General features: G+C 41.3%; 4 protein-coding genes across 6 annotated transcripts; all 4 read right to left on the reverse strand.

Moving 5' to 3' along the window:
- Positions 1–7,009: 7,009 nt before the first annotated feature.
- hoxb1b (homeobox B1b) lies at positions 7,010–9,022 on the reverse strand. Its single transcript, XM_028430162.1, has 2 exons — positions 7,766–9,022; positions 7,010–7,571 (listed from the first exon to the last, which is right to left on the reverse strand). Exons 1-2 carry the CDS (start codon positions 8,322–8,324, stop codon positions 7,261–7,263), a joined length of 870 nt encoding a protein of 289 aa, XP_028285963.1. The 5' UTR covers positions 8,325–9,022; the 3' UTR covers positions 7,010–7,260.
- A 176-nt stretch (positions 9,023–9,198) lies between these two features.
- LOC114451510 (homeobox protein Hox-D3-like) lies at positions 9,199–24,614 on the reverse strand. 3 transcript variants are annotated; one of them, XM_028430160.1, is made up of 4 exons: positions 24,256–24,614; positions 13,947–14,183; positions 10,770–11,149; positions 9,215–9,990 (listed from the first exon to the last, which is right to left on the reverse strand). In XM_028430160.1, exons 2-4 carry the CDS (start codon positions 13,964–13,966, stop codon positions 9,416–9,418), a joined length of 975 nt encoding a protein of 324 aa, XP_028285961.1. In that variant the 5' UTR covers positions 13,967–14,183; positions 24,256–24,614; the 3' UTR covers positions 9,215–9,415. The 3 variants fall into 3 exon arrangements, with proteins under 3 accessions (XP_028285962.1, XP_028285961.1, XP_028285960.1); XM_028430161.1 differs by lacking the exons at positions 13,947–14,183; positions 24,256–24,614 and adding an exon at positions 12,025–12,172 and having other exon boundaries at positions 9,199–9,990; XM_028430159.1 differs by lacking the exon at positions 24,256–24,614 and having other exon boundaries at positions 13,947–14,311.
- On the reverse strand, positions 17,869–19,875 carry hoxb5b (homeobox B5b). Its single transcript, XM_028430163.1, has 2 exons — positions 19,102–19,875; positions 17,869–18,654 (listed from the first exon to the last, which is right to left on the reverse strand). Exons 1-2 carry the CDS (start codon positions 19,703–19,705, stop codon positions 18,407–18,409), a joined length of 852 nt encoding a protein of 283 aa, XP_028285964.1. The 5' UTR covers positions 19,706–19,875; the 3' UTR covers positions 17,869–18,406.
- hoxb6b (homeobox B6b) lies at positions 20,449–22,527 on the reverse strand. The gene is made up of 2 exons (XM_028430164.1): positions 21,828–22,527; positions 20,449–21,116 (listed from the first exon to the last, which is right to left on the reverse strand). Exons 1-2 carry the CDS (start codon positions 22,276–22,278, stop codon positions 20,860–20,862), a joined length of 708 nt encoding a protein of 235 aa, XP_028285965.1. The 5' UTR covers positions 22,279–22,527; the 3' UTR covers positions 20,449–20,859.
- Positions 24,615–25,257: the final 643 nt, after the last annotated feature.

Raw genomic sequence — 25,257 nt, forward strand, 5'->3', positions numbered from 1 at the left:
GTGGCAATGTAACTTCACTTCCGTGCATACATCTGCATTTGCACAAAATGGGGTGGAGCAGGTGCACAGATGACAACTTCCTGTGCATGCTGGTTTCTCACTCAAGGCAGATAAAGGTTTGACAGAATAAACAAACCCTGATGCTTTCCTGTTTGATGCTGCAAAGCTAGTGTGAATGGGGCCATGGTCAGATATGCTGGCTGCAGTCAAGCAGCATTTAGGAGTGCCATAAACAATTTTAGATCACCCTTATTTATAAGTTCAAACTTATAACTGAGTGACCTGCAAACCCCCACCTGGTTAGAGTATCATTAGACAGCCACCTCCAGATATGTTGCCATGTTATGGATGCTTTTCAGTGGACTTCACAGCTAAATGCAAAAACCAAAAGACACTTTCCCACACAGGGATCCATAAAGAGCCACATTATAAAAAGGAAGTACAAGTCAGCAAAAGTGTATTTTCAGTAGTATATTCCTCATTGACCATAGCTATTCAAACCTTGAGGGCAAGGCTTCTATGCGAGGGCCCTATTTGAACAAATAGGGTCCCTGGAAAAACTCAAACCAATTGAAATTCATTTGGTCATCAGCAGCACAAAGTCTACAAAGAAAGTGAACAACAGCCTATTAGGGCAAATTAGCTGTGATTTAAATTATTTTCCATACAGCCCCAAATATACAGTTAATTATACCAAATGTGATCGATGCTTTAACCTCAAACTACTTCAGAGAACATTTGTTGTTTCTGTTTTGCTCTTATTATTTTAATTCAAATCAAGTGAGTGGGCAACTAACTAACTATTTTATTAGAAGATGATTGTTGTTAGCTTGTTGTGATATTTTCTATTAGTGTGTGTGTGTGTGTTCGCTGGGGATGACACTGCTGCAGCTCTGCCTGTTATGCGAACCATTAGCCCCAGAAAGTCAACACCGTTATTCTCACGTTTCAAGTCGTCGTGCAGGTTTTCTAAACACAACTTTGTGCTGAATTTGTCAAACCACATGTATCTTTTCACTGCTAACTTTGTCATTAAGCTTAAGCTTACATTTTTAGCTAGCTGGCCGATCTAGTAGTTAAAGGCAGTTAATGCTAACTTGTTTAAGGTTAGCTTAACTGTTTACAAAGGCTGCTGACGTTTCTACGTTGACAGAATTACTCTATAAGCTGATATAACTCTAACTACAGTTATACAAAATGTTGTAACCCGTTTAACATAGTTTTACATGACTGCACATAAACCACACTTACCTTGTGCTTTTGCACGCCGAGCTGCATTCAAGTGCTCATATTTTCCTTTGGCTAATTAAGACGTGGAATCATAAATTACATATTACACTGATTATGAAATGACGTTATATGTTTGTGTTATATTGCAGTGTGCCTACGTTTTGTAGTGGGTTTGCAAAGGTATAACAGTTAACATGTTTTTTCGCACTGCATATAGGTTTGGGCACATGCTGCCTTCAAGTACGCACCGTCTTAGAAGCTGCGCCATTATAAATTACAGTTATGTTGGTTGACAGTGAATTCGCAGAGGATGGTAACATAATGTGGATGTGTAATGCCTTCCAGAGATACAAACCTGTCTAGTGTTTAAGGATAAGAAAATGAATGTGACTTGTAAATGATTTATGGCTTAAATACTAAATCAGTTTTTTAAAGGGGTTAAACATTATCCTAAAAGTAAATAACACATCAACAGAAATTCTCTCTTGCACTGTTTAAATCTTCCACTTTGATGGCTTTTTGATTTAAGCTGAGGAACTAATTAGGATATTTCAGATAACAAATGAATGCAGAATCAGTAAATTGGTCCCGCGGTGAATCTGGCAGGGCATGGATGAATGTTTTATATTACCATTGGAGGGTGAACTATGCTTTTACACACACAGCTGACATGTGTACAAGAGGCGGTGGTAGTAGCAGTATTACTAATAGAAATAGTGGCAAGCCTCACAATTATCTTATTGATCCTGTATTACTGAAACGCTACAAGGAAGGAGCCAAGTAACCAAAGCTCAGTCAGACACTGCTGGCATCGACATGATACATTGGATATTAATGAGGCATTGTCTGACTAATGTTATCATTTTCTTCCTTTGTGTTCAGTATCACGATATGAATATTTCAGATCTTCTGAATTGCCATTTCATGGGCATTTTTGAACAATTTTTAATTTGATGTAAATATAATAATAAATAATATTTTTGGCTTTTTATAATTAAAAGTATTACTTTCCCATGGATGTTACATTTCAATTAATTTCCAGTGTTTCATATTGAATGCTCATGATGGTCTCCCTCCCTGTCACCTCTCTACAGGAAGCCGCAGGGTCAGGGCAAGTTGAATCCTATGTCAGGATTGTCCCCACGTTGACCTGTGCCTGACTGGCCTCCCAGCAAAAAGCCCCTGTGAAGGTAAGAGGAACTGGGGTCCCCTCCCCTGGAAAAGAGGTTCCCTCCCCTTGACAGCTCCACAGAACCCCAGCCACCTGCCTGCTGGGTCAGCCCCATATGAAAAGGGAAGCCCTTTGTAATCCGACGGGGATTACACCACCCAACAATGCACCGCTGAAAGAGCGACAAAAGCCCTGTATCAAACGCTGCTAAGGGGGAGCAAGGCTATGATCTCCTGCTACTACCAACACTGACTCCTCTGCCACCTCTCATCTCCCCAAGAGGTACTCCCCCCTTTAGCATTTGCCTGCTCTGTCCTCCTTCTGCCCTCTCATCTTTAGGATCTGGCCTTTTATCAGTGCATTCCTTTTCATTTGCATTGCGGTGTGGGGCGGGACAGCGGGTCTCTCTGATCTGATAGAGCCAGGAGAGAGAGTCAGAAGGATCCTCAGGGTATGAAAGGTGTGTGTGTGTGTTGTGTGTATCTTGACTTGCAAGCACACACCACATTGCTTTCTCAAGATAGGCAAGAAACCCTTTCTCAGTCCAGAGCATGGCAAACAGAGAAGCACCCACGCCTGTCTTTCAAGCTCTGTTTGTCTTTATCTCTGTGTTAGAAAAGCAAGTGCAGGGGTTGTGAGGTGCATGCTTCCTGATGAAACTCACCTGAAGTGATACAAATGAGGCTGAGGACTCAAGTAGCATACAATTTGTTTAATCATAAACCACACTGTCACATTATAAAACTGCAAATATTTCAAGTAGTTGGGCAAATGTGGTGTGAATTCACAAACCCTCAATAAAAAGGTTGTTTGTTCTGATTCTTAAGGGTCTGTTGTTGTGATGTTTGTGTTGCCCAAGGAGATAAAGAGGTAGTTTACTTTTTGGATTTCCTTAGAATCATTGTATTCTCAACCCGCCCATTGCTCAAACGTGTCAGTGTTGGGGGTTCTTTGGTGGCTGTATATATATATTTTTTTAAGTGATGATAGATTGAGGACGCAAAAGACTGAGGAGCAAATGTGTTGCACTAAATCTACAACCTTCACTCAGCCGCACATTGACTGACTCATAGGGTTACCTCAGCTTTTGCTCAAATCAATGTTAGCCCCGAGAACATTGAATAGAAAATCATTCAGATTGTATTATGTTAGGATGTATGAGCCATTTCAAAATATTAATTCAGCATTATTTGAGGTGTCTGTTACAGCGAGCAGTGCGTTGACTCGACTGAGTAATTACTCACCTCTATTACATGTGATGTATGAATGTGTGAGAGGGACCTATTTTTCATTACCATGACATTGTCCCTAGAGGCAGTTGTTAAAGAAAAATCTGTGAATTATCCCCTCTGGAACAACTGGCCCTCATCATAAGGAGAGAGGAGAGGAAAAGCAAGGGAAACTCAGGACCGCAGCACTATTGATAGTGGTGGGATTGAGAGACTGGAAGGAAGCCAGCAGTATGTGTCTGCCTTTGCTTGTGATCCCGCTCACTGCTGTCTCTCCCTCTGTCCAGTTAATTGGAATACAAAGCAGAGCAGGGTCGATGAGAGAGCGGTGGTGGTGAGGCAGAGGAGAAGGAGGGGGGGTGTAGCTGCTGTCTGTCTCCTGCAACACTCAACCTTCACTGCTCGCTGGGAATTGACTGGGGAACCAGCAAGCGAGACCGACACACTGTCACTGGTAAAATGAACTGTCACCTTGCATTTCTCAACCTCCTGGCAGCATCGAATTGGCCGCTTTGAACCATGTGACGTGACACTGATTGAGTTCTGGTTTTCCCCTCCTGGGCTCTAAAGGAAGGAGCCGGTTTAATTTCAAGTGTTCAGGCTCTCCATGCAAAGTATCAGGCGCTGGCACAGTGATGTCTGGGCTGCAAGCATCACTTCAGACCTGTATCTTTTTACACCAACACTTTCACGTATATGCTCCATTCTTCTTCACCACCCCTCATTATTTCATTGTGCTGCTTCGTTACTCTCACTCTCAGCTAGTCTTGTTTTTCTTATGGCATATAGTCATGGCATTCTGACAGGCACACAGAGGAGGAAAACTATTAGAGGTAGCCATTTGGATCCTGGAGGCAATCCCAGGGAGTATTAAGACGTTAACCCTGGCCAAGTCACTTGTCTCTCCCAGTTACTATGCTGATGGAGTAAGGAAAGGATGCAGTCGCAGGGGGATCCAGGAGACGGGAGCTTCAGGTCAGCTGGCGCTTCCAGATCCAATAGAGCCTGACTCAGTTGGGGGATGGTTGTCAAGGGTCTCCCAGGCTGGGCTATAAAGAGCCTCAGTGCCACAACAAAGGAATGGAGAGTGTATGCCATTCATACCTCGACTGCATCCCTCAAAGCTGCAGACAATACAAGAGGAAAATCCAGGCAGATTAAATGCACAGAATGAAAAATATTTTAAAAACTGATTTGTTTTTAAATTAAAAATTAAAAAGTTTACCTTAAATAAAATATTCAAACTGAGTTCCCAAAGACACCTTTTATTTTGTACATTAGGCCAACCTAATGAAGCATGCCCTGGTTTTCTGTAAGGTTCCTCCTCTTGAAATCAAGCTGTTCCTTGATAGTGTTGGTTGGTGTAGGTTGTAATAACAGAAATTTAGAAAACACACAAAAAATGGAGACAGACAAGCAAAGGTCAAGTGTGTTTATCAATAATATTACTATCACGGTTGACTAAAAACAGCATAAACAACTTTCCATTGAAGACCCAAAATTATTTTTGAAAATGTCAGGTGAATCATTAGTTTTAAAGTTCTGATTCTGCTTTTTTTAAGTTCTTAGTTTCTTTGGTCAGACATTGAATGAGTTTGCCCATCATCCCATCATCAAAAAACATATATATATATATATATATATTCTATTCATTCTACATGTTGTCAAGGTGTGTACTGTCTATATGAGGTTTGGTATCTTGCCTATAAAAATGACATCTGTGGCATCTCTTAGATAACCAACCCCCGTTATGCCATGAATACTGTATCTAGTTTTCCTTTGAAGCCCGGGGACCCTGCAGAGTGACATGCGACAGAGGAACTGCTAGAAAACCAAGGAAGTGAGCCTGACAATAGACTTGTAAAAGAGCCTGCAACAACTGCAAGCAGCATGTGGTACAAACAGCACTGGGTTGACCTCAAACAAAGTGCAGAGGTGGGGGGGCTGGCTGCAGGCTGGCTGTGTGAGACATCCCAGATAACAGTTTAGTTGTGCTGGATCTATTAATACACCTCGTGTTTGTAAAGTCAGAATGTTTTTTGTCGCTTTATTAACCATTCTGTGTTCCTCTCCGTGTCCTATATTCTCCAGTGGAAGTCAGTGACGCCGGTCGGAAGGAGAAAAACACCCTCCTCCCCTGCTCCTCTTCTCTCCCCCCAGCTGAACATCTGTCTCCGTGGTGTTGGCTGCAGCACCGACTCTGACACCTCCAGATGGAGAGCCCTGAGGTATTACCCTCAGAGATGGCAGGGATCACACCTCTGGAATGAAGTCCCACACTTGCTTTCTGCACCGTCCCCTTTATTTTGTTGTTAAATGTGTCACTATTCACCATATCGATTGTCACCTCCCCAGTCCTTGGCCTTGTGACTCATCTGAAGAGGAGGCTCTTACCTTGTTATAAAAAAAGAAACAGCATGACAACAAACCCCCTCGTCCATTTTCTAATTTACAGTAATGGGCTGTATGGTATTTCAACTGTAACTTCTATTCATGGGGCTGTATTAATTTTTAATATAGTTTTTGAGAATTGCGTGCTCATGCAGATATATTTCAGATGATTGCTGATTTCCATTTCCTAAATACATGCTTTTCAGAGACCTTACAGATATTAGAGTTCACACTATTACTAGAACAGTCTCGATGTCTCACAAACATATTATTCTCTATTACAAAATTCTAAAGTATAACACCATCAGACTTTTTACTTCTACACTCTGGTGTCTTGACAGATTGACTCTGAATTCATTTGAGCTGAACTCTGTGTGAACCTCAGATTTGGGGGAAAAGGGCACCAACAGGCCACTGCTGCCAGGGCAGAAGATGTGTGTGTAAACTTAACACCCAGTGCAAATATTGAAATTGCTGCCCCTTTTTACATCAGAGGAAAGTGGGTGGTCAGGCCTATAGCCAGGGTTTAGCTAAAGGAGAAGTGAGATGTTAAATTATCAACAGAGGTCTTATGTTTTTGTTTTTAAAGAAGTTCTAGCTTTTTTAATTTAGCTTAAATTGTATCATGTCAAATGGAATTCTGTGGCAACCTGTGTCAGCTGTATCCAAGCAGAATTTGTGTAACAAATCAAGGGTGAGACCTGGCTCCCTGGAGTTTGTTGTCATGTTTAGAGCCCCTGGAGGTATTTTGAGGTGAAAAGGTCACTGAGAACCACCCCATGTGTTGTGAAAGATTCATCTTGTCACATTATGCAGGTTTTAATGGCATTCAAAATTTATAGAGGATCTCTACATCAAAAAGTTGTGGTGTGATTAGTGAATGTGTATTATTGCTATTTCCTTTTTTACATACAAAACAAATACAAAGTTTCTTTTATAGACTTTATTCTTTTAAATCATCTCAACAATTGTTGGAAAATACCCTGTAAATAAATAGTGCAAACAGTGACACTGAGTACATCAGTGCTCAGACACAAAACAGCAGATCACAGAATGGATGAAAAGACATTTTTTAAAAGCTTTCTAGCATCCGCATGCATAAGCAGACAGTGACTTGGCCTGCCTTGTGTAGGCTACTTTAAAGTCCACAAACAATTTTCACAGCTTTTTTTTATGGAATGGTGCAACTCAGCGAAAATATGTGGGAAAGTTCTCAGGCCCTCCAGAGTCTATTTGAAGTCATGGTTCAGAGTGTTTCCCTTTTCCCTTTGGAGAGGTGTCAGAGCCAGAGAGTTTTTCTACAGGTGCTGGGGGGTTGACCAGTACGCAGCCCAGTTTCTCCCGTTTCTTCTGCTTCATCCTGCGGTTCTGAAACCAAATTTTGACCTGTGTCTCGTTGAGCTCCAGACTGGCCGCCACCTCCACCCGCCGTGCCCGCGTCAGGTATTTGTTGAAGTGGAACTCTTTCTCCAGCTCGGTCAGCTGCTTGGTTGTGAAGTTGGTACGGATCACATTGTGCGGGCCAGGGACCCCAAATTCCGACAGGACAGCTGTGGAGAGAAGTGTATGATGAATGGATGATGGAGAAAAACTCATGGGGCTGGAGCATGGGGGATTGGATGTAAAGGAAAATGGCGTGAAAAAAAACAATGTAAAAAAAAATACAAAGTTAGTCTTACAAATACTCTTTACAATTTCCTCGCCGGTAAATATATATATATATATATATATATATAAGACAAACCTGTTTTGGGAGGATTCCTCTTCACCTTCATCCAGTCGAAAGTTTTAGAAGTTTCATCAACATGCTCCAAATCTCTCTCTTTGCACTGGGGCGCCAATCTTGCGTAAACATTTTCTGGATGTTCCTGCTGCCTCTGATCGCCGTTGCCAAAATGCAGATATTGGCCGCCCGGTGTAACACCAGGCCCACAGCTATCCCCAGTGAAGGGGGCCATGTTTGTTCCAAGAGGGGAAACTTGAGCGTGAATAAAGCTTCGGTCCTGCTCGGGAGCGAGGCCGTACTGGTGGTGTCCGTACTCCAAAGGTGACCCATACATGGAGCTCCCTGGTGCTGCAAACTGCAGCTCCAAGTTGACGTGGGGCTGGTGATGCAGAGGCAGGTTTGGAGTCTGGTGAGGCGCAGAAGTTGCGGCCACAAAACGTCCGTCTGGTGCGTAACTATCACTTGTTGCGCACGAGTTGGACGGCACGTATCCGTGGTTAAAATTGTGATATCCGGCCTTGGCACTCAAAATATTTGCCCCCCTGTTGCACACGGGGTAGTCTAAGTAGGAGTTCATAGCTGGGCCTGTTTGTTTGTTCAGAACTGATCAAGACTGAGCAGTCATTAATCGGTGCTCCCTTTGCCCTAACCTTCTAGGTAGTATGTCAAAGCTGTAAAACTGCCTTCCACCCTCATATCACCTTCCTGACACACCATGTGACCTGCCAAACGCCAATGGCAAAGGACCTACAGCACTCTGTCAAGTCTGCGAGCTCGTCCATCAAACGGCTCGCATTTACATGACAAACGCTTCAATCAAACGCTCTCATCCCTCCGATAGGAGCGCAAACAAAAGGACATATTTTCACACTGCAGCGTGAGATGAGCATAATAATAATAATAATAATAATAGTTGTGATTTTCTATTTAAACATTTTAATTTGCGCCATATAATAATTAATTATTTACCTTGCTCTACTTTAGCCTTCTTCTCAATGCAGGAAAATAATCATTAAATAAGTTTCTAATCATCTGTCCAAATATACGTTTGAAGGTGTACCCGTTTATTTCTTCTGCCTTTTTTTAAATAGCTTCAACCAGGGGGACAGGCGCAGAAAAAGGCAGAGCAGTGACTTCGATGATCCATCATGCCTCTTTTGAAAGGTTGACAGCTTGTTTGGCTCATTTTGCCCATAAAAGAACAAAGATACGTTTAAGAGGCATAGGCTTTTTTCCGGCTTCTCTTTCCCCTGTTTAAGAATTAAGTACACCCAGGCTATAATGTAAAGTCTTACTTAGTATACTAGTTTTATTATAGATGCTAAAATGACAAAAAATATTATAACTAAAAAGATTTTACGTGTTTTCATTCATTTTTTGCTAATTGTTTTATTTTGGATATAAAATCTCACATGTCTTTTATCGCCTAAATAACAGCATCATTATAATTTAAGCTACTTACGTAAAGTAAATTGATATTAAGGCATATGTCTAAAAATAATGGCACATAATAATGGATGCAAAACGCATACAATTAATAAATTAAATGTGTGTAAACACAAATAAATACAATAAATAAATGAGAGACTTAATTAGTCAAATTAATAATAATGAAAAAATAACCCATGGTCCGGGTCACATCCGTTATTGCGCATAATATCTTGTGTGCTACAAATGCGTCAGTTTTGGGGCTTGCATGATTCTGTCCTGAGCAGTGCAGCTTTGGGAGAAATATGCCTCGTTCAAGTCACTTCCTGTCGGGTTTGGTGTGTGTGAGCTGTTGTAGTGCAGGTCAAACCGCGGGCCCTGCATGAAGCCTGGAGCTGGGTATTTGGAGCATTCTGCCAGATATGCCGGTTGGGACTGCTGCTGTTGGGACTTGAGCAGAGGGGAGGCCGGCTGGTAATCACTGCCCAGATGGACGTAGCCCAGGCTCGAAAGAGTGGGGCTGCCCGGGGCGGAGGGGGAAGACGGGGGAGAGCACGAGGAGGAGGTGGTGGTGGAAATAAGGCCCTGCACTCTCTCGTCCTTCTTTTGCTTCATTCTCCGGTTCTGGAACCAGATCTTGATCTGCCTCTCGTCTAGGTTAAGCAGACTGGCCATCTCAACCCGCCGCGGCCTGCACAGGTAGCGGCTGAAGTGGAACTCCTTCTCCAGCTCCACCAGTTGCGCGCTCGTGTACGCGGTGCGCGTACGTTTGGAGGCCGGTGTCGCACTTGGAGACTTCTCGTTGACGGTGCAGTCTGTGGAGGCAAACGTAGCGAAGGGACTGCTGTTACTGCGCTATAGTGTGACTTTCTTGTTTTTCCTCTTTAAAAACTGTTTTTATTGATTTATTTCTACATTCTTACGCCCATTGTCAAGTGTTTGGATACGCCATGCCTGTCACCATGTCGACTGCCTTATACTTGACTGTACTGCTTATATTTTACTCCTTTTTTGCCGAAATTATTAACAGATCATTGCGTTAAAGTAATCCGACCAGACATAGGAGCTTTAAAAGTAAATACAATTAATCAATGCAACAAGAAGAGAGGAATGGAAGAAAACAGCAAAAACCCTACAGCACGCAGGGCTGTGTGCAGGTTAGAGGATGTGTGTGTGTGTTGAAAGATTTTAACACACTTTGTATGTAGCTTTAAGTCAGTTAGTGCTCAATGTGTTGACTGATATTTTTCATTTTTATAAAAATATGTTTATGTCATTATCTTTGTAATTATACAACTCTCAGAGAACTTTCTTTGTTAGTTCATACAAAGTCACATGGACAGATATATGAATGCCTAATCTCTAAATAAAAATATTATTTTTCTATCAGTATTTCTATGAACCAAAATCTTTCTACATTCCAATGCTACTTTCCTGCATTAGTAAATTCGTTATTTTTCTAATTGTTCGTGATATTTGTTAAAGAAGATCAATGTAGAATAAATAATATATTATAATTCTCTTTTTTAAAACGCAGAACCTGATAGTTTATTAAAGGGAAAATAATAATAGCTGTCTCTTCCGTCATACAGACCTGTGATTCTCCTGTCGGCTTTCTGATTTGAGTGTCTAGACTCCTTCATCCAGGGGAAAATCTTTTTGTTCATGGTAAACTTGTGGTTTTGCTGTTTTGACTTCCGTGGAAAGGCGCGCTCAAACGTTTCTGGTACTTGCGCCAGTTGTTGGTGCGTCGGTGCTTGGTGATGGGTGCACCCAAACCCACTGACATCATCCAGAGAGTCGCGGATGAAGTGGTGTTGGTGTCGGTGGTGGTTGTGGTGGGTGTTGTGTGTTGCGCTGCTTCTTTGCATTTCCATTAAAACTGTGCACCGGGGCCCCCCTTTGACCTTCTTATGGAGCGCTGGCAGCCAAATGTCACATGGCAGGTTTCCAAGAGAGCCGAGGGCTTCAGGCCTGAGAGGGTCCAAGGGAAAAAAGAGACCGTATCAGGGAGGAGACTAAATGATCCATCTTATCAACTCAATAGTAAACTGACATGAATAGCAAGGCTCTCCAGGCCAGAGGGGCAAAATGAAGAGAATAAGAGGATAATGGTGTAAAAATCTTTTATTTACAATCACCCTTTATTTTATTGGTTTAACTTATATGAAATGTTTTCAGGTTTAAAAATGAGGTCTGGATTTTGTTTAGTCTGAGTGTAAAAAAGGACAATAAAATATAAAAAATACTAATGTAAGATATTATGAAATAAATCATACATTTAACAAAAATATAATAATTCCATTATAGTGGTGTTTCCTGAAATTATATTAGGCCTATAAATAACAGCCTTTATTCAGCTAATAGATATAGTCCTGTCTGTGACGTTTTGAAGGGAAAAATTAAATGTTATATCACAATCTCCTAAAAACCTCATCAATCAAATACAGAATAATACAGAAGTCTATTGTGCGCAGCAGCTGGTTTATGCCTGAACTGAAACTAATATCCATCCTTTCAGCCACTGTCTGCATTAAATTTAATTCACTCTTCTTCCTAAATTAAAGAAACTTATTAAGCATCAGTTTTTGAGCACAAAGAAAGAAACCGAGAGAGAGAGAGAGAGAGAAGAAGAAGAAGAGAGAGAATAAGTCTGGAGGCATGCAGCTTTATGAACTCTGGTTGAACCGCGGTTGGAGTCAGGCTCGTAAATCATAAAGACACATAACCCAGTCCGCTGCACAACAGCTCGGCTGCCTTACCTTCACAAGCCACATTCATTCCCCGCTCAAAGAATCCCCGCGCAAACAAACACACACGCTCACACGCCGTGACAAGACTCCTCTCACCTTTAGCAAAATCTCCCAGAATAAAATAATCCCCGTCAAGTGTACGCGGCTCTGTGGGTGGATGTGCGGAGCTGGTGGAGCAGAGTGGACAGTGTTTCTGCAGCTCAGACCGCCCTGCATAGCATTTCTGCACATAGCTCCTGGGTGTGTGTGTATGTGTGTGTGTGTGTGGAAAAAGAAACCCTTTCTTGCTGATCATGCAAGCTCAGCGTCATATAGTCTATAGTAATAGCCTTGCAATAAAGGGGCTTTTACGCCATTCTCTATATGGCAAATTGACTTGTCTCTGTGGCAATTAGAAAATGTAAAAAACACAATATTGGTAGTAAGAGGGCAGGGGAAGCTAAAATACATTTTGGCACTGGGCTGAATTTAGATAAAGAACTGGCCTGTGAGGAAGACACCACCTCTAGTAAAATTAAAATAAGACTTTTCGGGCTGATGTGAACACATTAAGATAACTCTTCTCTATTTATACAATCCTGGGGACTGCTACAAAAATAGCCTTTAACACACAAATCAGCTACCTAAGATTTTTGTTCTCTTTAAGACCAACAGAAGAACAAATTGATACAGTAAAGATGAGGCCTGCATGTTTGTGGTGACAATCAGACTGCAGCAGCTTTGGATCGATTGTCGGTGCTTTGATCTCTTATCTTCACGACGTGCATCATCGCTTTTTATTGGCTCCTATAGGTAATATTTAACTAAGTGGCGTTAATTCATGCAAATCATCACCTTTGATCTGTGATGCATGCCAAACAATCCAAAAACAGTCCAAAAATAAGACATGAAGGTTGCAACATGTGGCGAGTGCAGCTCTTGGAATATTTACATAATTCCATATGATGGTGAATCCTACTGTTATTACAGTAAGGGGGGCTTACATACGTTTCTTACTAATATTTGGTCTCCATGTTTGTGCGTCACTGAGGATATGAGATATGAGGCCTACATTCAAGAATATCAGAATGATCCAGAAGGCAATATTTTGTTTACAAATTATGGATGAACACATCACTTTGATATTGTAGCTTGGGACTGCAAAGTTTTTAAAATCATTAATAAATATGTTGATTATATCTTGTATTGCTAATCTGCTTTTGCAGTGCTGGAATGTAAACACTCAATGACCTCATACTTAACACTGTACTTAAGCATAGCACTGGAGGATACACATAACCTGGTGAGATGTATCCATAAATCTTATTGATGGCCAATAAAAGGTACCATAAACATACAAAGAAAACAACCTGTCCTCTCATATGAGGTGGAGGTGGAGGCTGCGCGGTTGGATGGAGGTAGACTGATATGTACCAAGGGTATGTATTTAAACATACATTTGATCCCTTATCATTCACATCCTTGTTCTATCCTCTGTGTGATGGATACACACACACACACACACACACACACACACACACACACACTCCCTCCTTACTCCCACCCCCATCCCCCCATTCAGTGTCCAAGCCTGCACACTGCAACCTCTCTTGTCAATTAGCTGCAGGAGCCATGTGTCCACAGAGAAGTGGGATTTATTGCTCTGAATTAATTCAAATACATTTGAGTCAACAGTGGCAGTGACTTCACCCCCCCCCCCCCCCCCAATGAACAATACATAAATAAATAAACAGCATGGATGCATAAAGGGTTTTAGTGCACACAAAAATGACAAAAGATTTGTTTTCAGCTCAACACCAACAGTGGATTGAAACATTCAATAACTGGGTTCATAACACACTTTAATGTGACTGTAAGCAGATGTGAGTGTTCACTGTGGACACATACATCACACAATATAAAGTAGGCCTATGTCTTCAGAAAAAGCTATAAAACTTCAAATGTCTGGTTATACCTGCACTAAATTATGTCATGTTCATCCAAACTCACTTATTGAAACAAAACTTGAGTAAACTTACATTTTCCTTTGCCGTCTCATCTTGTCTCCAGGACAGATTCCCCCCCAATCCAGTCCGGGCTGCCAGAGCTGTTTGTCGAGGTCCTCCTCGTGTTTCCCCTGCAAACTAAAACTCCTCCTCGGCTACACAGACAGTGTCAGTGAAAAGAGGATGTGATAAATGATGTGCAAGAACAATGCCCACATTGAAGCTGGTCCTGCAACTTTCCCAGATGTCATATTCACCAACAATGTGCAGCTAAAAGGAAAAAGAGAGAGAAGGAAAAGTGGAGCTGAAGGCCTTTAAACAACGCATACCACACATCACATGCACAGCTTAAGTTAGACAAACAAACAGAAAATAGCAATCTGCTCTTTCCATGTGAAGTGTCATCACCTACATACTCCCCAAGATACGAATTTGTGGCTGCTGCTATTTTTACACAAATTCGGATCTACAGGGTGTATATAGATGACAGGTCAGCAGTGTCTGCAGACACACAGAAGGAAAAATTCAATCACATTATATCACAAATATTACAATTACAATCATTTCAAAGAAAATGTAATAAAAACAACCTCATTATGTGTAGTTGAAAATTAAAATAAACTTTATTGCAAGCTGGTTAGTGTTTATCAGTTTTTGTATGGTAATGATGTTGCTATGTACATTTTAACATACACCTTGTATTGAGCCATCATATCTACAATAATAAATGTTAATAAATCATTAATGCAAGGTTTAACATGTCAAGCCTGCAGCTTTAAATGAGAAAAGGTATTAATTTTTAATTTGACTCACTGTAATAAATGTAAATATGTCGTGAATATAAAGAATAATACACAAGGTTTGAACACAAAACTGTTAATAAGTCATTGCTAAAGGCCATTAACACACATTTATAAATGTTAATTGACCAGTATTACACAGAGTGCGGAGTTAATAATGTTTAGAAATTATCAATAAAGGCTTTAAAGGGCTGCAGCTGTCAGTGTCAGTGTAAAAGTAGCTTTGATAAGCAAGACTACAAGTATTATAAGTGGTATAACATCACTGATACAGTTTTACAGTGTAAAATAATCATGTATTGTTAAGCTTAATATAGAAAGTCTGCATTGGTGTTAAATAATGATTAATAAAGCAAATGCTATGATCAGTAAAAAGGTGATTCTACAATCTACCAACCAACAAACTGTTAGCATTGCTGCTTCACAACACATCCATGAGGCCTAATGTGATGATTTATTAATCATTAATAAATAAATATATGTTTGGATAATTTTACAACTACACAATAGTTGGTGGATAGATTATGCTTAACCCAAATATGTCCTCAGAATCTTGGATCACATGACCCTAAAATACACCATATGTAGCCTAATTTGTTTAAACAAGCTGTTCTTAACTTGAGGGCCAGAGCCCTGTGTGGAAAAGGGCCTCTGGAAGCAGTCATGAAAGGGTTAATGAAGAAATTTTTATTTAGTCAACTTTTCATTTTCTTTTTCTTTCTTTTGGTTTTTATGAAGATTGAATTTTTAATATGGTCTCCAAAAGTGTAAATTTAAAGAATATGATGTGAGAGATTTTACATATCCCTCCACCTCACCCATCCTAAACTAAAACTGAAACAAATTGATTATCTGATCTGGAAGTGGCTCATCCAAAACTAAACCATCTTCATCTGAAAGTGTTGGGGATTAAAGGTACATTCCGCCCACTCCTCTGCAGAGATAAACACACGCAGGCTGTCTGTGGTGTTCTGCTCTGTAGTTGATATGTCCCCGATGATAAGAGCACGAGCTCTGAGGAGATTAGAAAGAAAAGTCATCCATCATCAGCAGGACCGGTCTGAGGCGCCCTCTGCTGGCGCGTGAACTGCATCACAAACAAACAGTTCCACTCACACACAGATGCACACACATACACCAGATTTAAAAAAAAAACGCTCAAGGTGACATTTGCTTCATGAATTTCCTCATTATTATTAGATTAAAGAGGGTGCGCGAAATTCCACGTGGGAGGTGGAGGAATGTAAAGTGGTTAATGACTCCTTCTATTTAAATTTAAAATAAATCTACTTTTCTAACAGCTTAATATTTACATGAAATGAGCTGAAACTGAAGCCGTATTAGGAGGATATCACTCTAATAATATAAAAACACATGCTGTGATGATTGTCTATGATCTTACATGTTATTCTATACAATCACGTTGCTGTTGTAAAGCAGATTAAACTGATAAATTTACGCAGTTAGTTTGTGCCGGTATAAACTAAAATAAAACTGTAAATAAATAAGGGATAAAAACGTTTCCTGACTGCTTGTCACATGAAGTCTTAGTGGTGACAGTGCAAAGTCTGGCAGCAGCAGCAGCAGAGCGCTTCCTCCTGACGCATCTGGCTGCAGTCTATATCGTCTCCTGACCCAGCGATGATCCCCGCCGCTATGAATTATGCATGAGATCCGGCTACAGATTACCCCTATCAATATGCAATACTCATTACGCTGGTTAAATTGCCACTTAATAGTTATGAATATGTGGAAAATGTCTGGGACCCATATAGCCCACCACTGCTTTTAACCTTTTTTTTCTTTTACCTGAAATGAGTTTGAGGAGACTTTGCAAATATTGAAGAAGTCTTTAGTTTCCTGCGGATAATATCATTATGTTTTATTAGACAATGCACGACAGGCCACACAGCCTGCCTGCCTGCCTGGGATTTCTTTATATAAAACCACTGAAGCCTGTGTCCAGCTCGGAGTTGTCCGAGACTTCACCTTTGGCCGCTCGGTGACTTAACAGTTTGGAATAAATCACTCCGGGACCGCGCTCAAGTTCGTTTCATGGCAGCTCCATGAAAGCACCTATTAGCTTTAAAGACCTTTTTTTTAAATCCAAATAATTTTTAATTATTTTGGCACAAATGTAAACGTTTAACCAGCAAAGTTTCAAGATATTAAATTTAACAAAATATTAAAAATGCCGAATAATTATTGAGAAATCAGATTTTGGTAAGATTTTTCAAAACTAAAATTTGCACCGGTCGCCTCTATTAAAGCAAGATCTTTAGGCTTACCATTCAACAATAAAATGAGCAGCTTTTGTGTTTTAAAAAATACAATTATTTCAAGTTTTCCAGAAGCTGTAAAGTAACTAAATATGACTGGACACCTCTCCGTTCCTCCAGTCCAGCCCTTCCAGTCCCATCCATGCAGTTAAGCCGTCACTTTCATTCAAGGTTGTGAATTATATAGTACATTGTCTACTCCCCAAAACCATAAAACCAACTTTATGGACCTCACGTGACTTTTCTCAGTCTGTAAGTAATATAGGCCTATACAATCTTTGGTAAGGGAGGATTTAACTTCAGCCTGGCCTATATACACCTGTAAAAGCCACTCTTTTTTTAGGGGGAATTTTTTTTTATCAACAACATATTTCGCACATCTCGCAGCAGAGAGGTCAGAGGAGGTAAGTTCTGAAAAGTCTTTCACTCTGTCTTCGCTAAAAGGCCAAAGGAGGCCAAAAATGCGTCAAAAACTGCCCTAAAATCTTGCTGTTGTCTGACATTTTTTAAAAAACAAGTCTGCATGTTAATCATTTGCAGATCAGAAGTTACGCATCTCCACGCCGTGCGTAAAATCCTTAAATATGACCTGCTTTTCCTCTGTTTGTTCAAATTGACAATACAGTCAAGAGACAAGCAATTGAGAGAAACTTTTATTTTCAAGCGCTATTAGTTCACTTACAAATACAAAAAGCTTATTGGCGAAAAAAGCTTACACCACTGCCTATCCACAGAATTACCCTTTGCACTAAAAATTTATCACATTGACAGGTTGAATACATTTGCATTTCCATAAGTTCTAAAACAATAATAATAATAATTATAATAATAATAATTATAATAGATGCACAAAATATTCTAGAGCTACACGTTGGCTTGAAAGTTTATGGATCTTGGCCACAAGTTAACCATCAAAAATAGCAGTAAAAGTTACACTAAAGCGCTTCCAATGGCCCCGGGAATACATTACATTCAATGAAGAGCAGCATATGGTTTGGAAACTTCTTCTTTCTTTTTTTCTTTTTTTGTTCTTTTTTGTTTGTTTGTTTGTTTTAAACTGTACAATGAATTTACTCCTGTTAGACCGTCAAGAAGTTACAATAAAGAGCTCAAGTTGAAACACTTTAAAGAGACAGAAGAGGAAAAAGAGCAAACAGAGAGCAAATGGACAAATACCCCCACTTATATTTACATCTTATTTTCCAAATAGGACATCTAAGCTATCATAGTACAACAACAGTAAACTAAAATTGGCATTTATGACCACAGAATACTTCTTTTTCTATCACAATATAGCATGCTGGAAGGTGCTGCGCTTTCAATAGCTTTACAGTACTCATGAATTCTTGTTTCTGCCTTTTTTATGTTATTATTTTAATCTCCCTTCATACACACACACACAAAAAAAACGTATTCAGTTGTGGAAGGCGCTCCCTCCTGTTACGAGACTCATGCTTTTCAGTTTATTGTCCTTCTTCCACTTCATCCTGCGGTTCTGAAACCAGATTTTGATCTGTCTTTCGGAAAGACACAGGGCGTGGGCTATCTCTATCCTCCGCCGTCTGGTTAGGTACCTATTGAAGTGAAACTCTTTCTCCAGCTCTAGCGTCTGGTAGCGGGTGTACGCAGTTCGGGCCCTTTTCCCATCAGGTCCAGTCATATCTACAATTTTACAGAAAATCCAAAACAATTAGCAACTGCACTGAACACCAACAACAAGAACAGAGGGGGGGTTTGGCTGCTGAGACTTTTTGTTTGTTTGTTTGTCTGTTTGTTTGTATTCACCAATATGGACTGGTCACAACAATGAAATGATGCAGGAGGAAGCATGCAACCAACACGACACATAACACTCAGACGCCACGCTCATTGTTGCCTCACTGATCTCCAGCCCCACTCCGACAACAGCGTCTATTGCCCCACATTTGATTCCACAAACCAGCTGCAGTTAACCCGAGAGCAAACAACCCCCACAAACACTTTGCTATTACTGCCCTTTTTTCAGTCATCCACACTAGTCTGCCCACTCATGCAACACCTGACAGATTTATGACACACCGTCAGCGTGACATACTTCAAAACAAAATATTATTAGATGTGTAAATATACCATGGCTTATGTGCAGTTTCCGCATCCAGGGGAATATTTGTGGCGTTTGGCAATCGTTTGATGTGGGAGTGGAGGAGGTGGCGTTTGGTTCCTGGTGCTGCTGCTGCTGCTGCTGCGCCCGAGGTGCCGTGCTGGAGCCGCCGCTGCTGTGTGCGCCCTCCTCGGTCTCGGAGGCGACGGTGGCGTCCTCTATCTCCGTGAAATGAGCGTTGTTGCTTTTGTTGAGACTGTTGCCGCCCGAGGTCGCGCTCCGGTCAGTGGGAGGAGAGGGGCTTTTTAGTTCCAGCGGCTCCCGGCTGGCTGTAGCGCACGACGGCGGCACCGGTTCAGGAGATGAGAGCGAGCAGTTGGGTGTCTGTCTGTACCGGGCGTCCGGCCCGAATCCCCGGGCATCCTCTCTCACGGCACCGAAGTGGCTGCCGGTGTTGGTGCGGTTCACGGTTAGGTCCATGCCATTGTAGTTGTAGCCGAAAGACCCGGAGTGCATGGTGCCAGGGTCTCTGAAGGAACCGCTCACAGCGCCGTTAGTCCCATAATTTAGTAACTGATAGTCGGAGCCATTTGGATAGCGCCCTGAGAACGAGTTTACAAAGTAAGAGCTCATTTGCTTGGATTTTTAAAGCCTCGATTTGTAGATCTTTGTCGCTATAATCCTGTGTGCTTGCACGATTTATGGACGCAATCATGAATTATAAGCAATGAAGCCCTACTGTACTTTGCCAGGTATGCGGCCAAATATGGGAGAGCGTTCTGGAATCACGTGCCTTTGTTGACCAGTCGTAAATCCTCACTGATGACTTCAAGAGGTAATTCATGCTCCATGGTTACAAATGATGACGAAATAATGGTCGTTAGGCTCCAGTCAATGGTGCCTCCCCGCTGCGCCCAGAGAGCCGAGCAGGCAGAGAGCGCCATCTTCCGGAGAGCGGTGGTAGTGCTCCAGGGACGCGCTTGTCAGGCCCCGGTGTCATCCATCATTTATGTAACACACTGATAATACAGGCCACAAAAGGCTCAGGTAACACATAACAGAGACTTATCAGCGACACTGCTGTCAGTTTAACATACAGAGCGCGACACTGGGATTTATTTTATCTTTGGAAGCGTGTAGAATGTAAAATGTAGAGGCTTATTGTGATTCAAGAATCAGCACAGATAATAATAATAATAATAATAATAATAATAATAATAATACTTTTATTGTGCAAAAAAGACACCGCAGATTTTCCCATATATACATCAAAAAGCCTTTATTTCTATGTACAATTTCCTAAACAAAATATTGCACACAATATCCAGATGTGCATTGAACACAGGTGAACAACAATAAATAACATGTAACATTTCTCATATGTACAAAATGTAACCGTTTAATGGCACAGCTGTAAACAACCAAGCCTACACTACCACAGAGCGACTACACTACAGCATATACAGTGAAGGACAACAAAAAAAACTGAGTAGGCCTACAATAATGAGGTAACAACAGTGTCGAAAACTGAACACTAAAAATTATTTACATTTTGGTGGATTGTTGCATAGTCCCCTAAATAAACACACGAGCACAAAGACAAACAGAGGAGGACCTGATTTTAACCTATAATGCGAACACTGTGCAGGTACTGAAGTCACTCTACACGTCTCTAACATGTGATTTGCAGCACTTTATATCTACAAAGAAATAATACATCATTTTATTCCGGGGAGTGTGCACTTTAACACACACATGCCTTTTTGTTGTTTTTATTTTGTGTCCTTTCAGTTCTTTTTTTCCGCCTGTTCCTCCTCCTCGGGTGTCTTTGAGGGGTTCAGGAGTTTGTTCTCCTTTTTCCACTTCATCCTCCGGTTCTGGAACCAGATTTTGATCTGTCTCTCCGTCAGGCACAGGGCGTGGGAGATCTCTATCCGGCGCCTCCTGGTCAGGTAGCGGTTAAAGTGGAACTCCTTCTCCAGCTCCAGAGTCTGGTAGCGGGTGTAGGTCTGTCGACCTCTGCGGCCACTGTTGCCAAATGGGCCTGCAAGGAAAAAGCAATTTATCAGTTATTAATTAAAGTGAAATATAACACTGATAGTTCACCCAAAATATTCAGATACGCAACACAAAAATACAATAAAGTCATAATTAATTGATTATCTTTTTTCTATAAAATGATATTTACTATAATATTTCTATACAGCTACACACAGAGTGGCTCTTAATAATTTCTAAAACATGATATCACTATATTTCGCAGTAATAATCGGTTTTTATGCCAATTACGCACCTAAAGATAAGACTTTTTTAAAAAAAAGGTCATGCGCAATGTGCAGCCCATCGTGTTCTGTTTTCTCTGTCATTTCTGATTTTTGTTTGTGTTTATTATTTATTTTCACTGACTGTTGAATTCTTAAAAAAAGTCAAACAGGCCATGTGACGCGGCTCAGACCTTTAAGCTGGAGCTCCGGTGATGCAGGGCCTGTCTGTGCGTGTGTGTGCGTGTGCGTGCGACCGTGTACTATATGTATGTGATGATGATGATGGAGTAGTCAAAGCCCTGAAGGCGCACAAAATCTGCGCGTAACCACCACGATGACAACTTTGTGTAATCACGTAATTATCCGAGTGCTGTTGTGTTTGTGAAGTTGGTGAATGTATGTGGCCGAGTCTGACAGGTAGTCTGAGAGACACTTCACGCAGCCGGCAGCAGTGACAACAAACACGGTGAAACGTGCACTTTTGTACTCACCGGCGGAGCAGGCGTTCATCCTCTGCATCCACGGGTAGATCAGAGTGGAGGACTTGTCCTCGATGCTGCTGCTCATGCTGACAGCTTGCTCCGCGCACTCGGCTTTGCGCTGCTGATGCTCCTGAGTGACAAACAGAGGTTGGTCGTCCCGGCTAGAGAAAGCGCATGAACCTTCCGCGTCCTTGTAGAAAGTCCCGACCGGGTTGTATTCGCAGGGCGCTCCGCCGCTAGCCCGGCCGTAAATTGCCGCGGCCGCGGCGCCTGTCTGCTGGTAGTAGGACGCAGGGTAAACCTTCTCCTGCATGTTGGCTGCTCCATATGTGGCCGCGTTGGAGTAGTGTCTTAACGGATCCGTGTATCCCGAGGAATATAGCGGTATCTGACCCAGGAGAGAGTCTTGTCCTCCCGGTAGGGACACGGGAAAACTTGAGTTAACAAAATAGGAACTCATTGGGTGGACAACGGGGTGTATATACTCCGGAGGAATATGATTTGTTGTCTTTTATAGTCCAAGTGGTTTTGCCATTACTTTATCGGAGATTTGGTTTTTGCTGAAAGGGGGGGTTGTGAGGTGCCACTGAATACAGAGGGGAAGTGTACCATCTGATCAACCTCTGGCCAATCACCGCCTTCTGTGTTTGCACTATTGCACCCATGGGGGGCTCTTGTTGCGCGCAGGAGTCCCCGGTGAATCGAGATGAAGCGCTTGAGCCTTTCGGTCTTTTACGCATGCACACGCGCACACACTTAAAGACGCTGCGACCCACAGGGAGCGCAAATACACTTTACACAGTGCATGTATGTTAAAATGTATGATTTAGATTCATGCAAATGCAGTGTAATGAAAGCAAGCACACACACACGCCTCAAAAAGAACAAACAAATGCCTCTCTATTTACCTACTAACTGCCCAACATCATCCTGTGTGCCATTTAACTCCATTTAAACACAGAAATGAAGCACTTTTCCACCACAAATCCTCGGAATAACGCTTAACACTTTAAGCACAAACACCGACTCAATAATATCAATATTTCTCCTTTACAAAGGTGTGACCTCATCTAACAAGTCGAGCTGCGGGGAGGATACGTGCTTTCACGCAGACCAACATCACCGCCATCACCATCATCATCACCACCATCATCATCATCACCTTAACACGCTGTTGATCAAGTGGACAAGCATTTGGCACGTGGTATGTATGAAGGTAAAAGAGAAGTATAATCAACTGTTTTATTAGCTCTCAAATGGCTGTTTATGAATGATTCAGCAGATCAATGAATATTAGTGGCTTTGAGAAATATGTTAATTAATTGAACTAAGTTCATACACTTAATGAAGTATTGAAGGATTTGTGTGCAAAAATATATGGAACGTTGAAAGAGGTTGAAATAAGAGTTAAAATTTGATCTTTTTTAGTCCATTTGTGCAAGTCTTCTGTGCAATTAGTGTAATAACAGATATCAAATCAATATATCTAATAATGATTTGTGTTTATGTATATACATATATACATTTGCAGCATATTTTCTTCAAAAATACATAAGTAAATAAAACGATTCATCGACTGAGCTCCTGCTAAAGATTTTTATATGCGGAGATATGTGTTTCTAAAACGTTTCAATTTTATATTAATCTTAAAATTGAATATAAAAACAGGGGTGCCCTCATCTGCTGTGCATTTGGAAACACTGACGGAGAGATGATCCCATGTTTTTATGTTCCACATGATGGCTGCCATAAAACTGACTGCGGGATCAAAGCAGACACTGAAAAGCATCACAGAGTCGCCACGAAAGGAAAATAAACACAAGACAAATGATTAAAAGCAGAAATCATAAATATCGAAGTCAATATTTTACCAGAAATATTATTAAATGTATGAAAGGAACCAATAAATCCACGATGCGACAGCATTGCGCAGTATTAAAACAAATGGCGGATGGATTTTTCAAAATAAAAGTACAGAAATGTATAATATAAAATAACATAAAATATAACTTTCTGTTAGTAGAGGAGAAGTAGGTATATTTGACGGGTTTTAACGAGAAACACGCCTTAGTAGGCTTGTGCAGGCCCCGTATCACCATCATCATCTTTAGAGTCAAGCCTGCTGGCCTGCAGCCGCTTCATTGTCCTCCACCAGGCCTCTAATGTAACATATTATGCAACATTATTTTTTGTTTTTTAGCACCTATAGTGGTGCTGCAGCATTTGAAGGGATTAGACGGAGAGAAGGAGCAGCACCTGGTTCCAGTGAAAGGAAATCAGATGTTTGGATAATTATCATTTCTTAAAGACAAATCTTGCTTTTTCCAGTAATATAAACATCAGGCCTACAGTGACAGTTCAGAGCCACAGCAGCAGCGGCGGCAGCGCACTCTGTGCTGAGTTAATCGCCGGTATATTAGAAACATGGTGCCCTTACCTTTGTTGATAATCCATCATTTCCAGTGTGAGTGCCACTCTGCAGCAGCTCCTATGGCTTCCTGTCAGTCCTTCGCACCCAAATTTCCCACTTTTGTTTAAGTGATTTCTCCAAAGTAATCCCTCCATCCAGGAGTGTGCTGATCCTTCATTTTCACCAACATAAAACCACACAACTAACATTAACATGGCGCACAGGATGAGGCGACGCGCGGAGGCTCCATCGACCACCTTTTTTTTTTTTTAGGAGAGGTGGTGGAGTGTGGGGGGGGGATTACGCACGTACAGGCTGCGGGCCAGCTTCTCACAATAACACTCCATACACGCGTGCATTGCATGTACACAGAGCCCAGAGAAAAGGTTGTGTTACTATACTGTTAAGTGACTGAAGCTGTGGAAAACAGCTGCTGCAATATAACCTCATGGGAAATAAGTTCCCATTCCTGCTGTCCACATGACCGCCAGCGACCAATCCCGAAGCCGGGCGAGTCGTAAACTTCCATGGCAAAGTTGTAAATTTTCATAAACAGCAGCCGTTTTTGTGCTTTAGACGAGCTTTCCCACCGCCATCTTTATTTTTCTCTCAGATCTGAAATGTTTTGGTTTGACGCAGGATGAGAGAGAAAGTTTAAACATGTTAGTGTACAGGCAGAGAGACTTTGAACAGGATGGTTCTGTTCCAGCCTCTGGGTTGTTAAAGGTTTGTTTACCTTCTTATTGTTTATTGTACAATACGGATTATTTTGCTTTCAGCGCTCCAGAACCCTTATTCCGTTGTGTGATGCTACTCTTGAATTATATTCCTCTTTCTCTGAAATAATCTGTGTAATCTCAATGCGGATAATTGAGTTTTTTTCTTTCAATTTTTCTTTTCTAAAAACCTAATTCTCTTTAAGGCATAAAGATTTCTGCATTAAACCATTAAACTCTTACAAAAAGGGGAATTCCCTCAGTCACTGCTAATGTCTTTGGCCGTAAATGGTGCGTTCGATTTCCGTTCGAA

This window comes from Parambassis ranga, chromosome 19 (assembly GCF_900634625.1).
Source record: "Parambassis ranga chromosome 19, fParRan2.1, whole genome shotgun sequence".
Lineage (NCBI taxonomy): Eukaryota > Metazoa > Chordata > Actinopteri > Ambassidae > Parambassis > Parambassis ranga.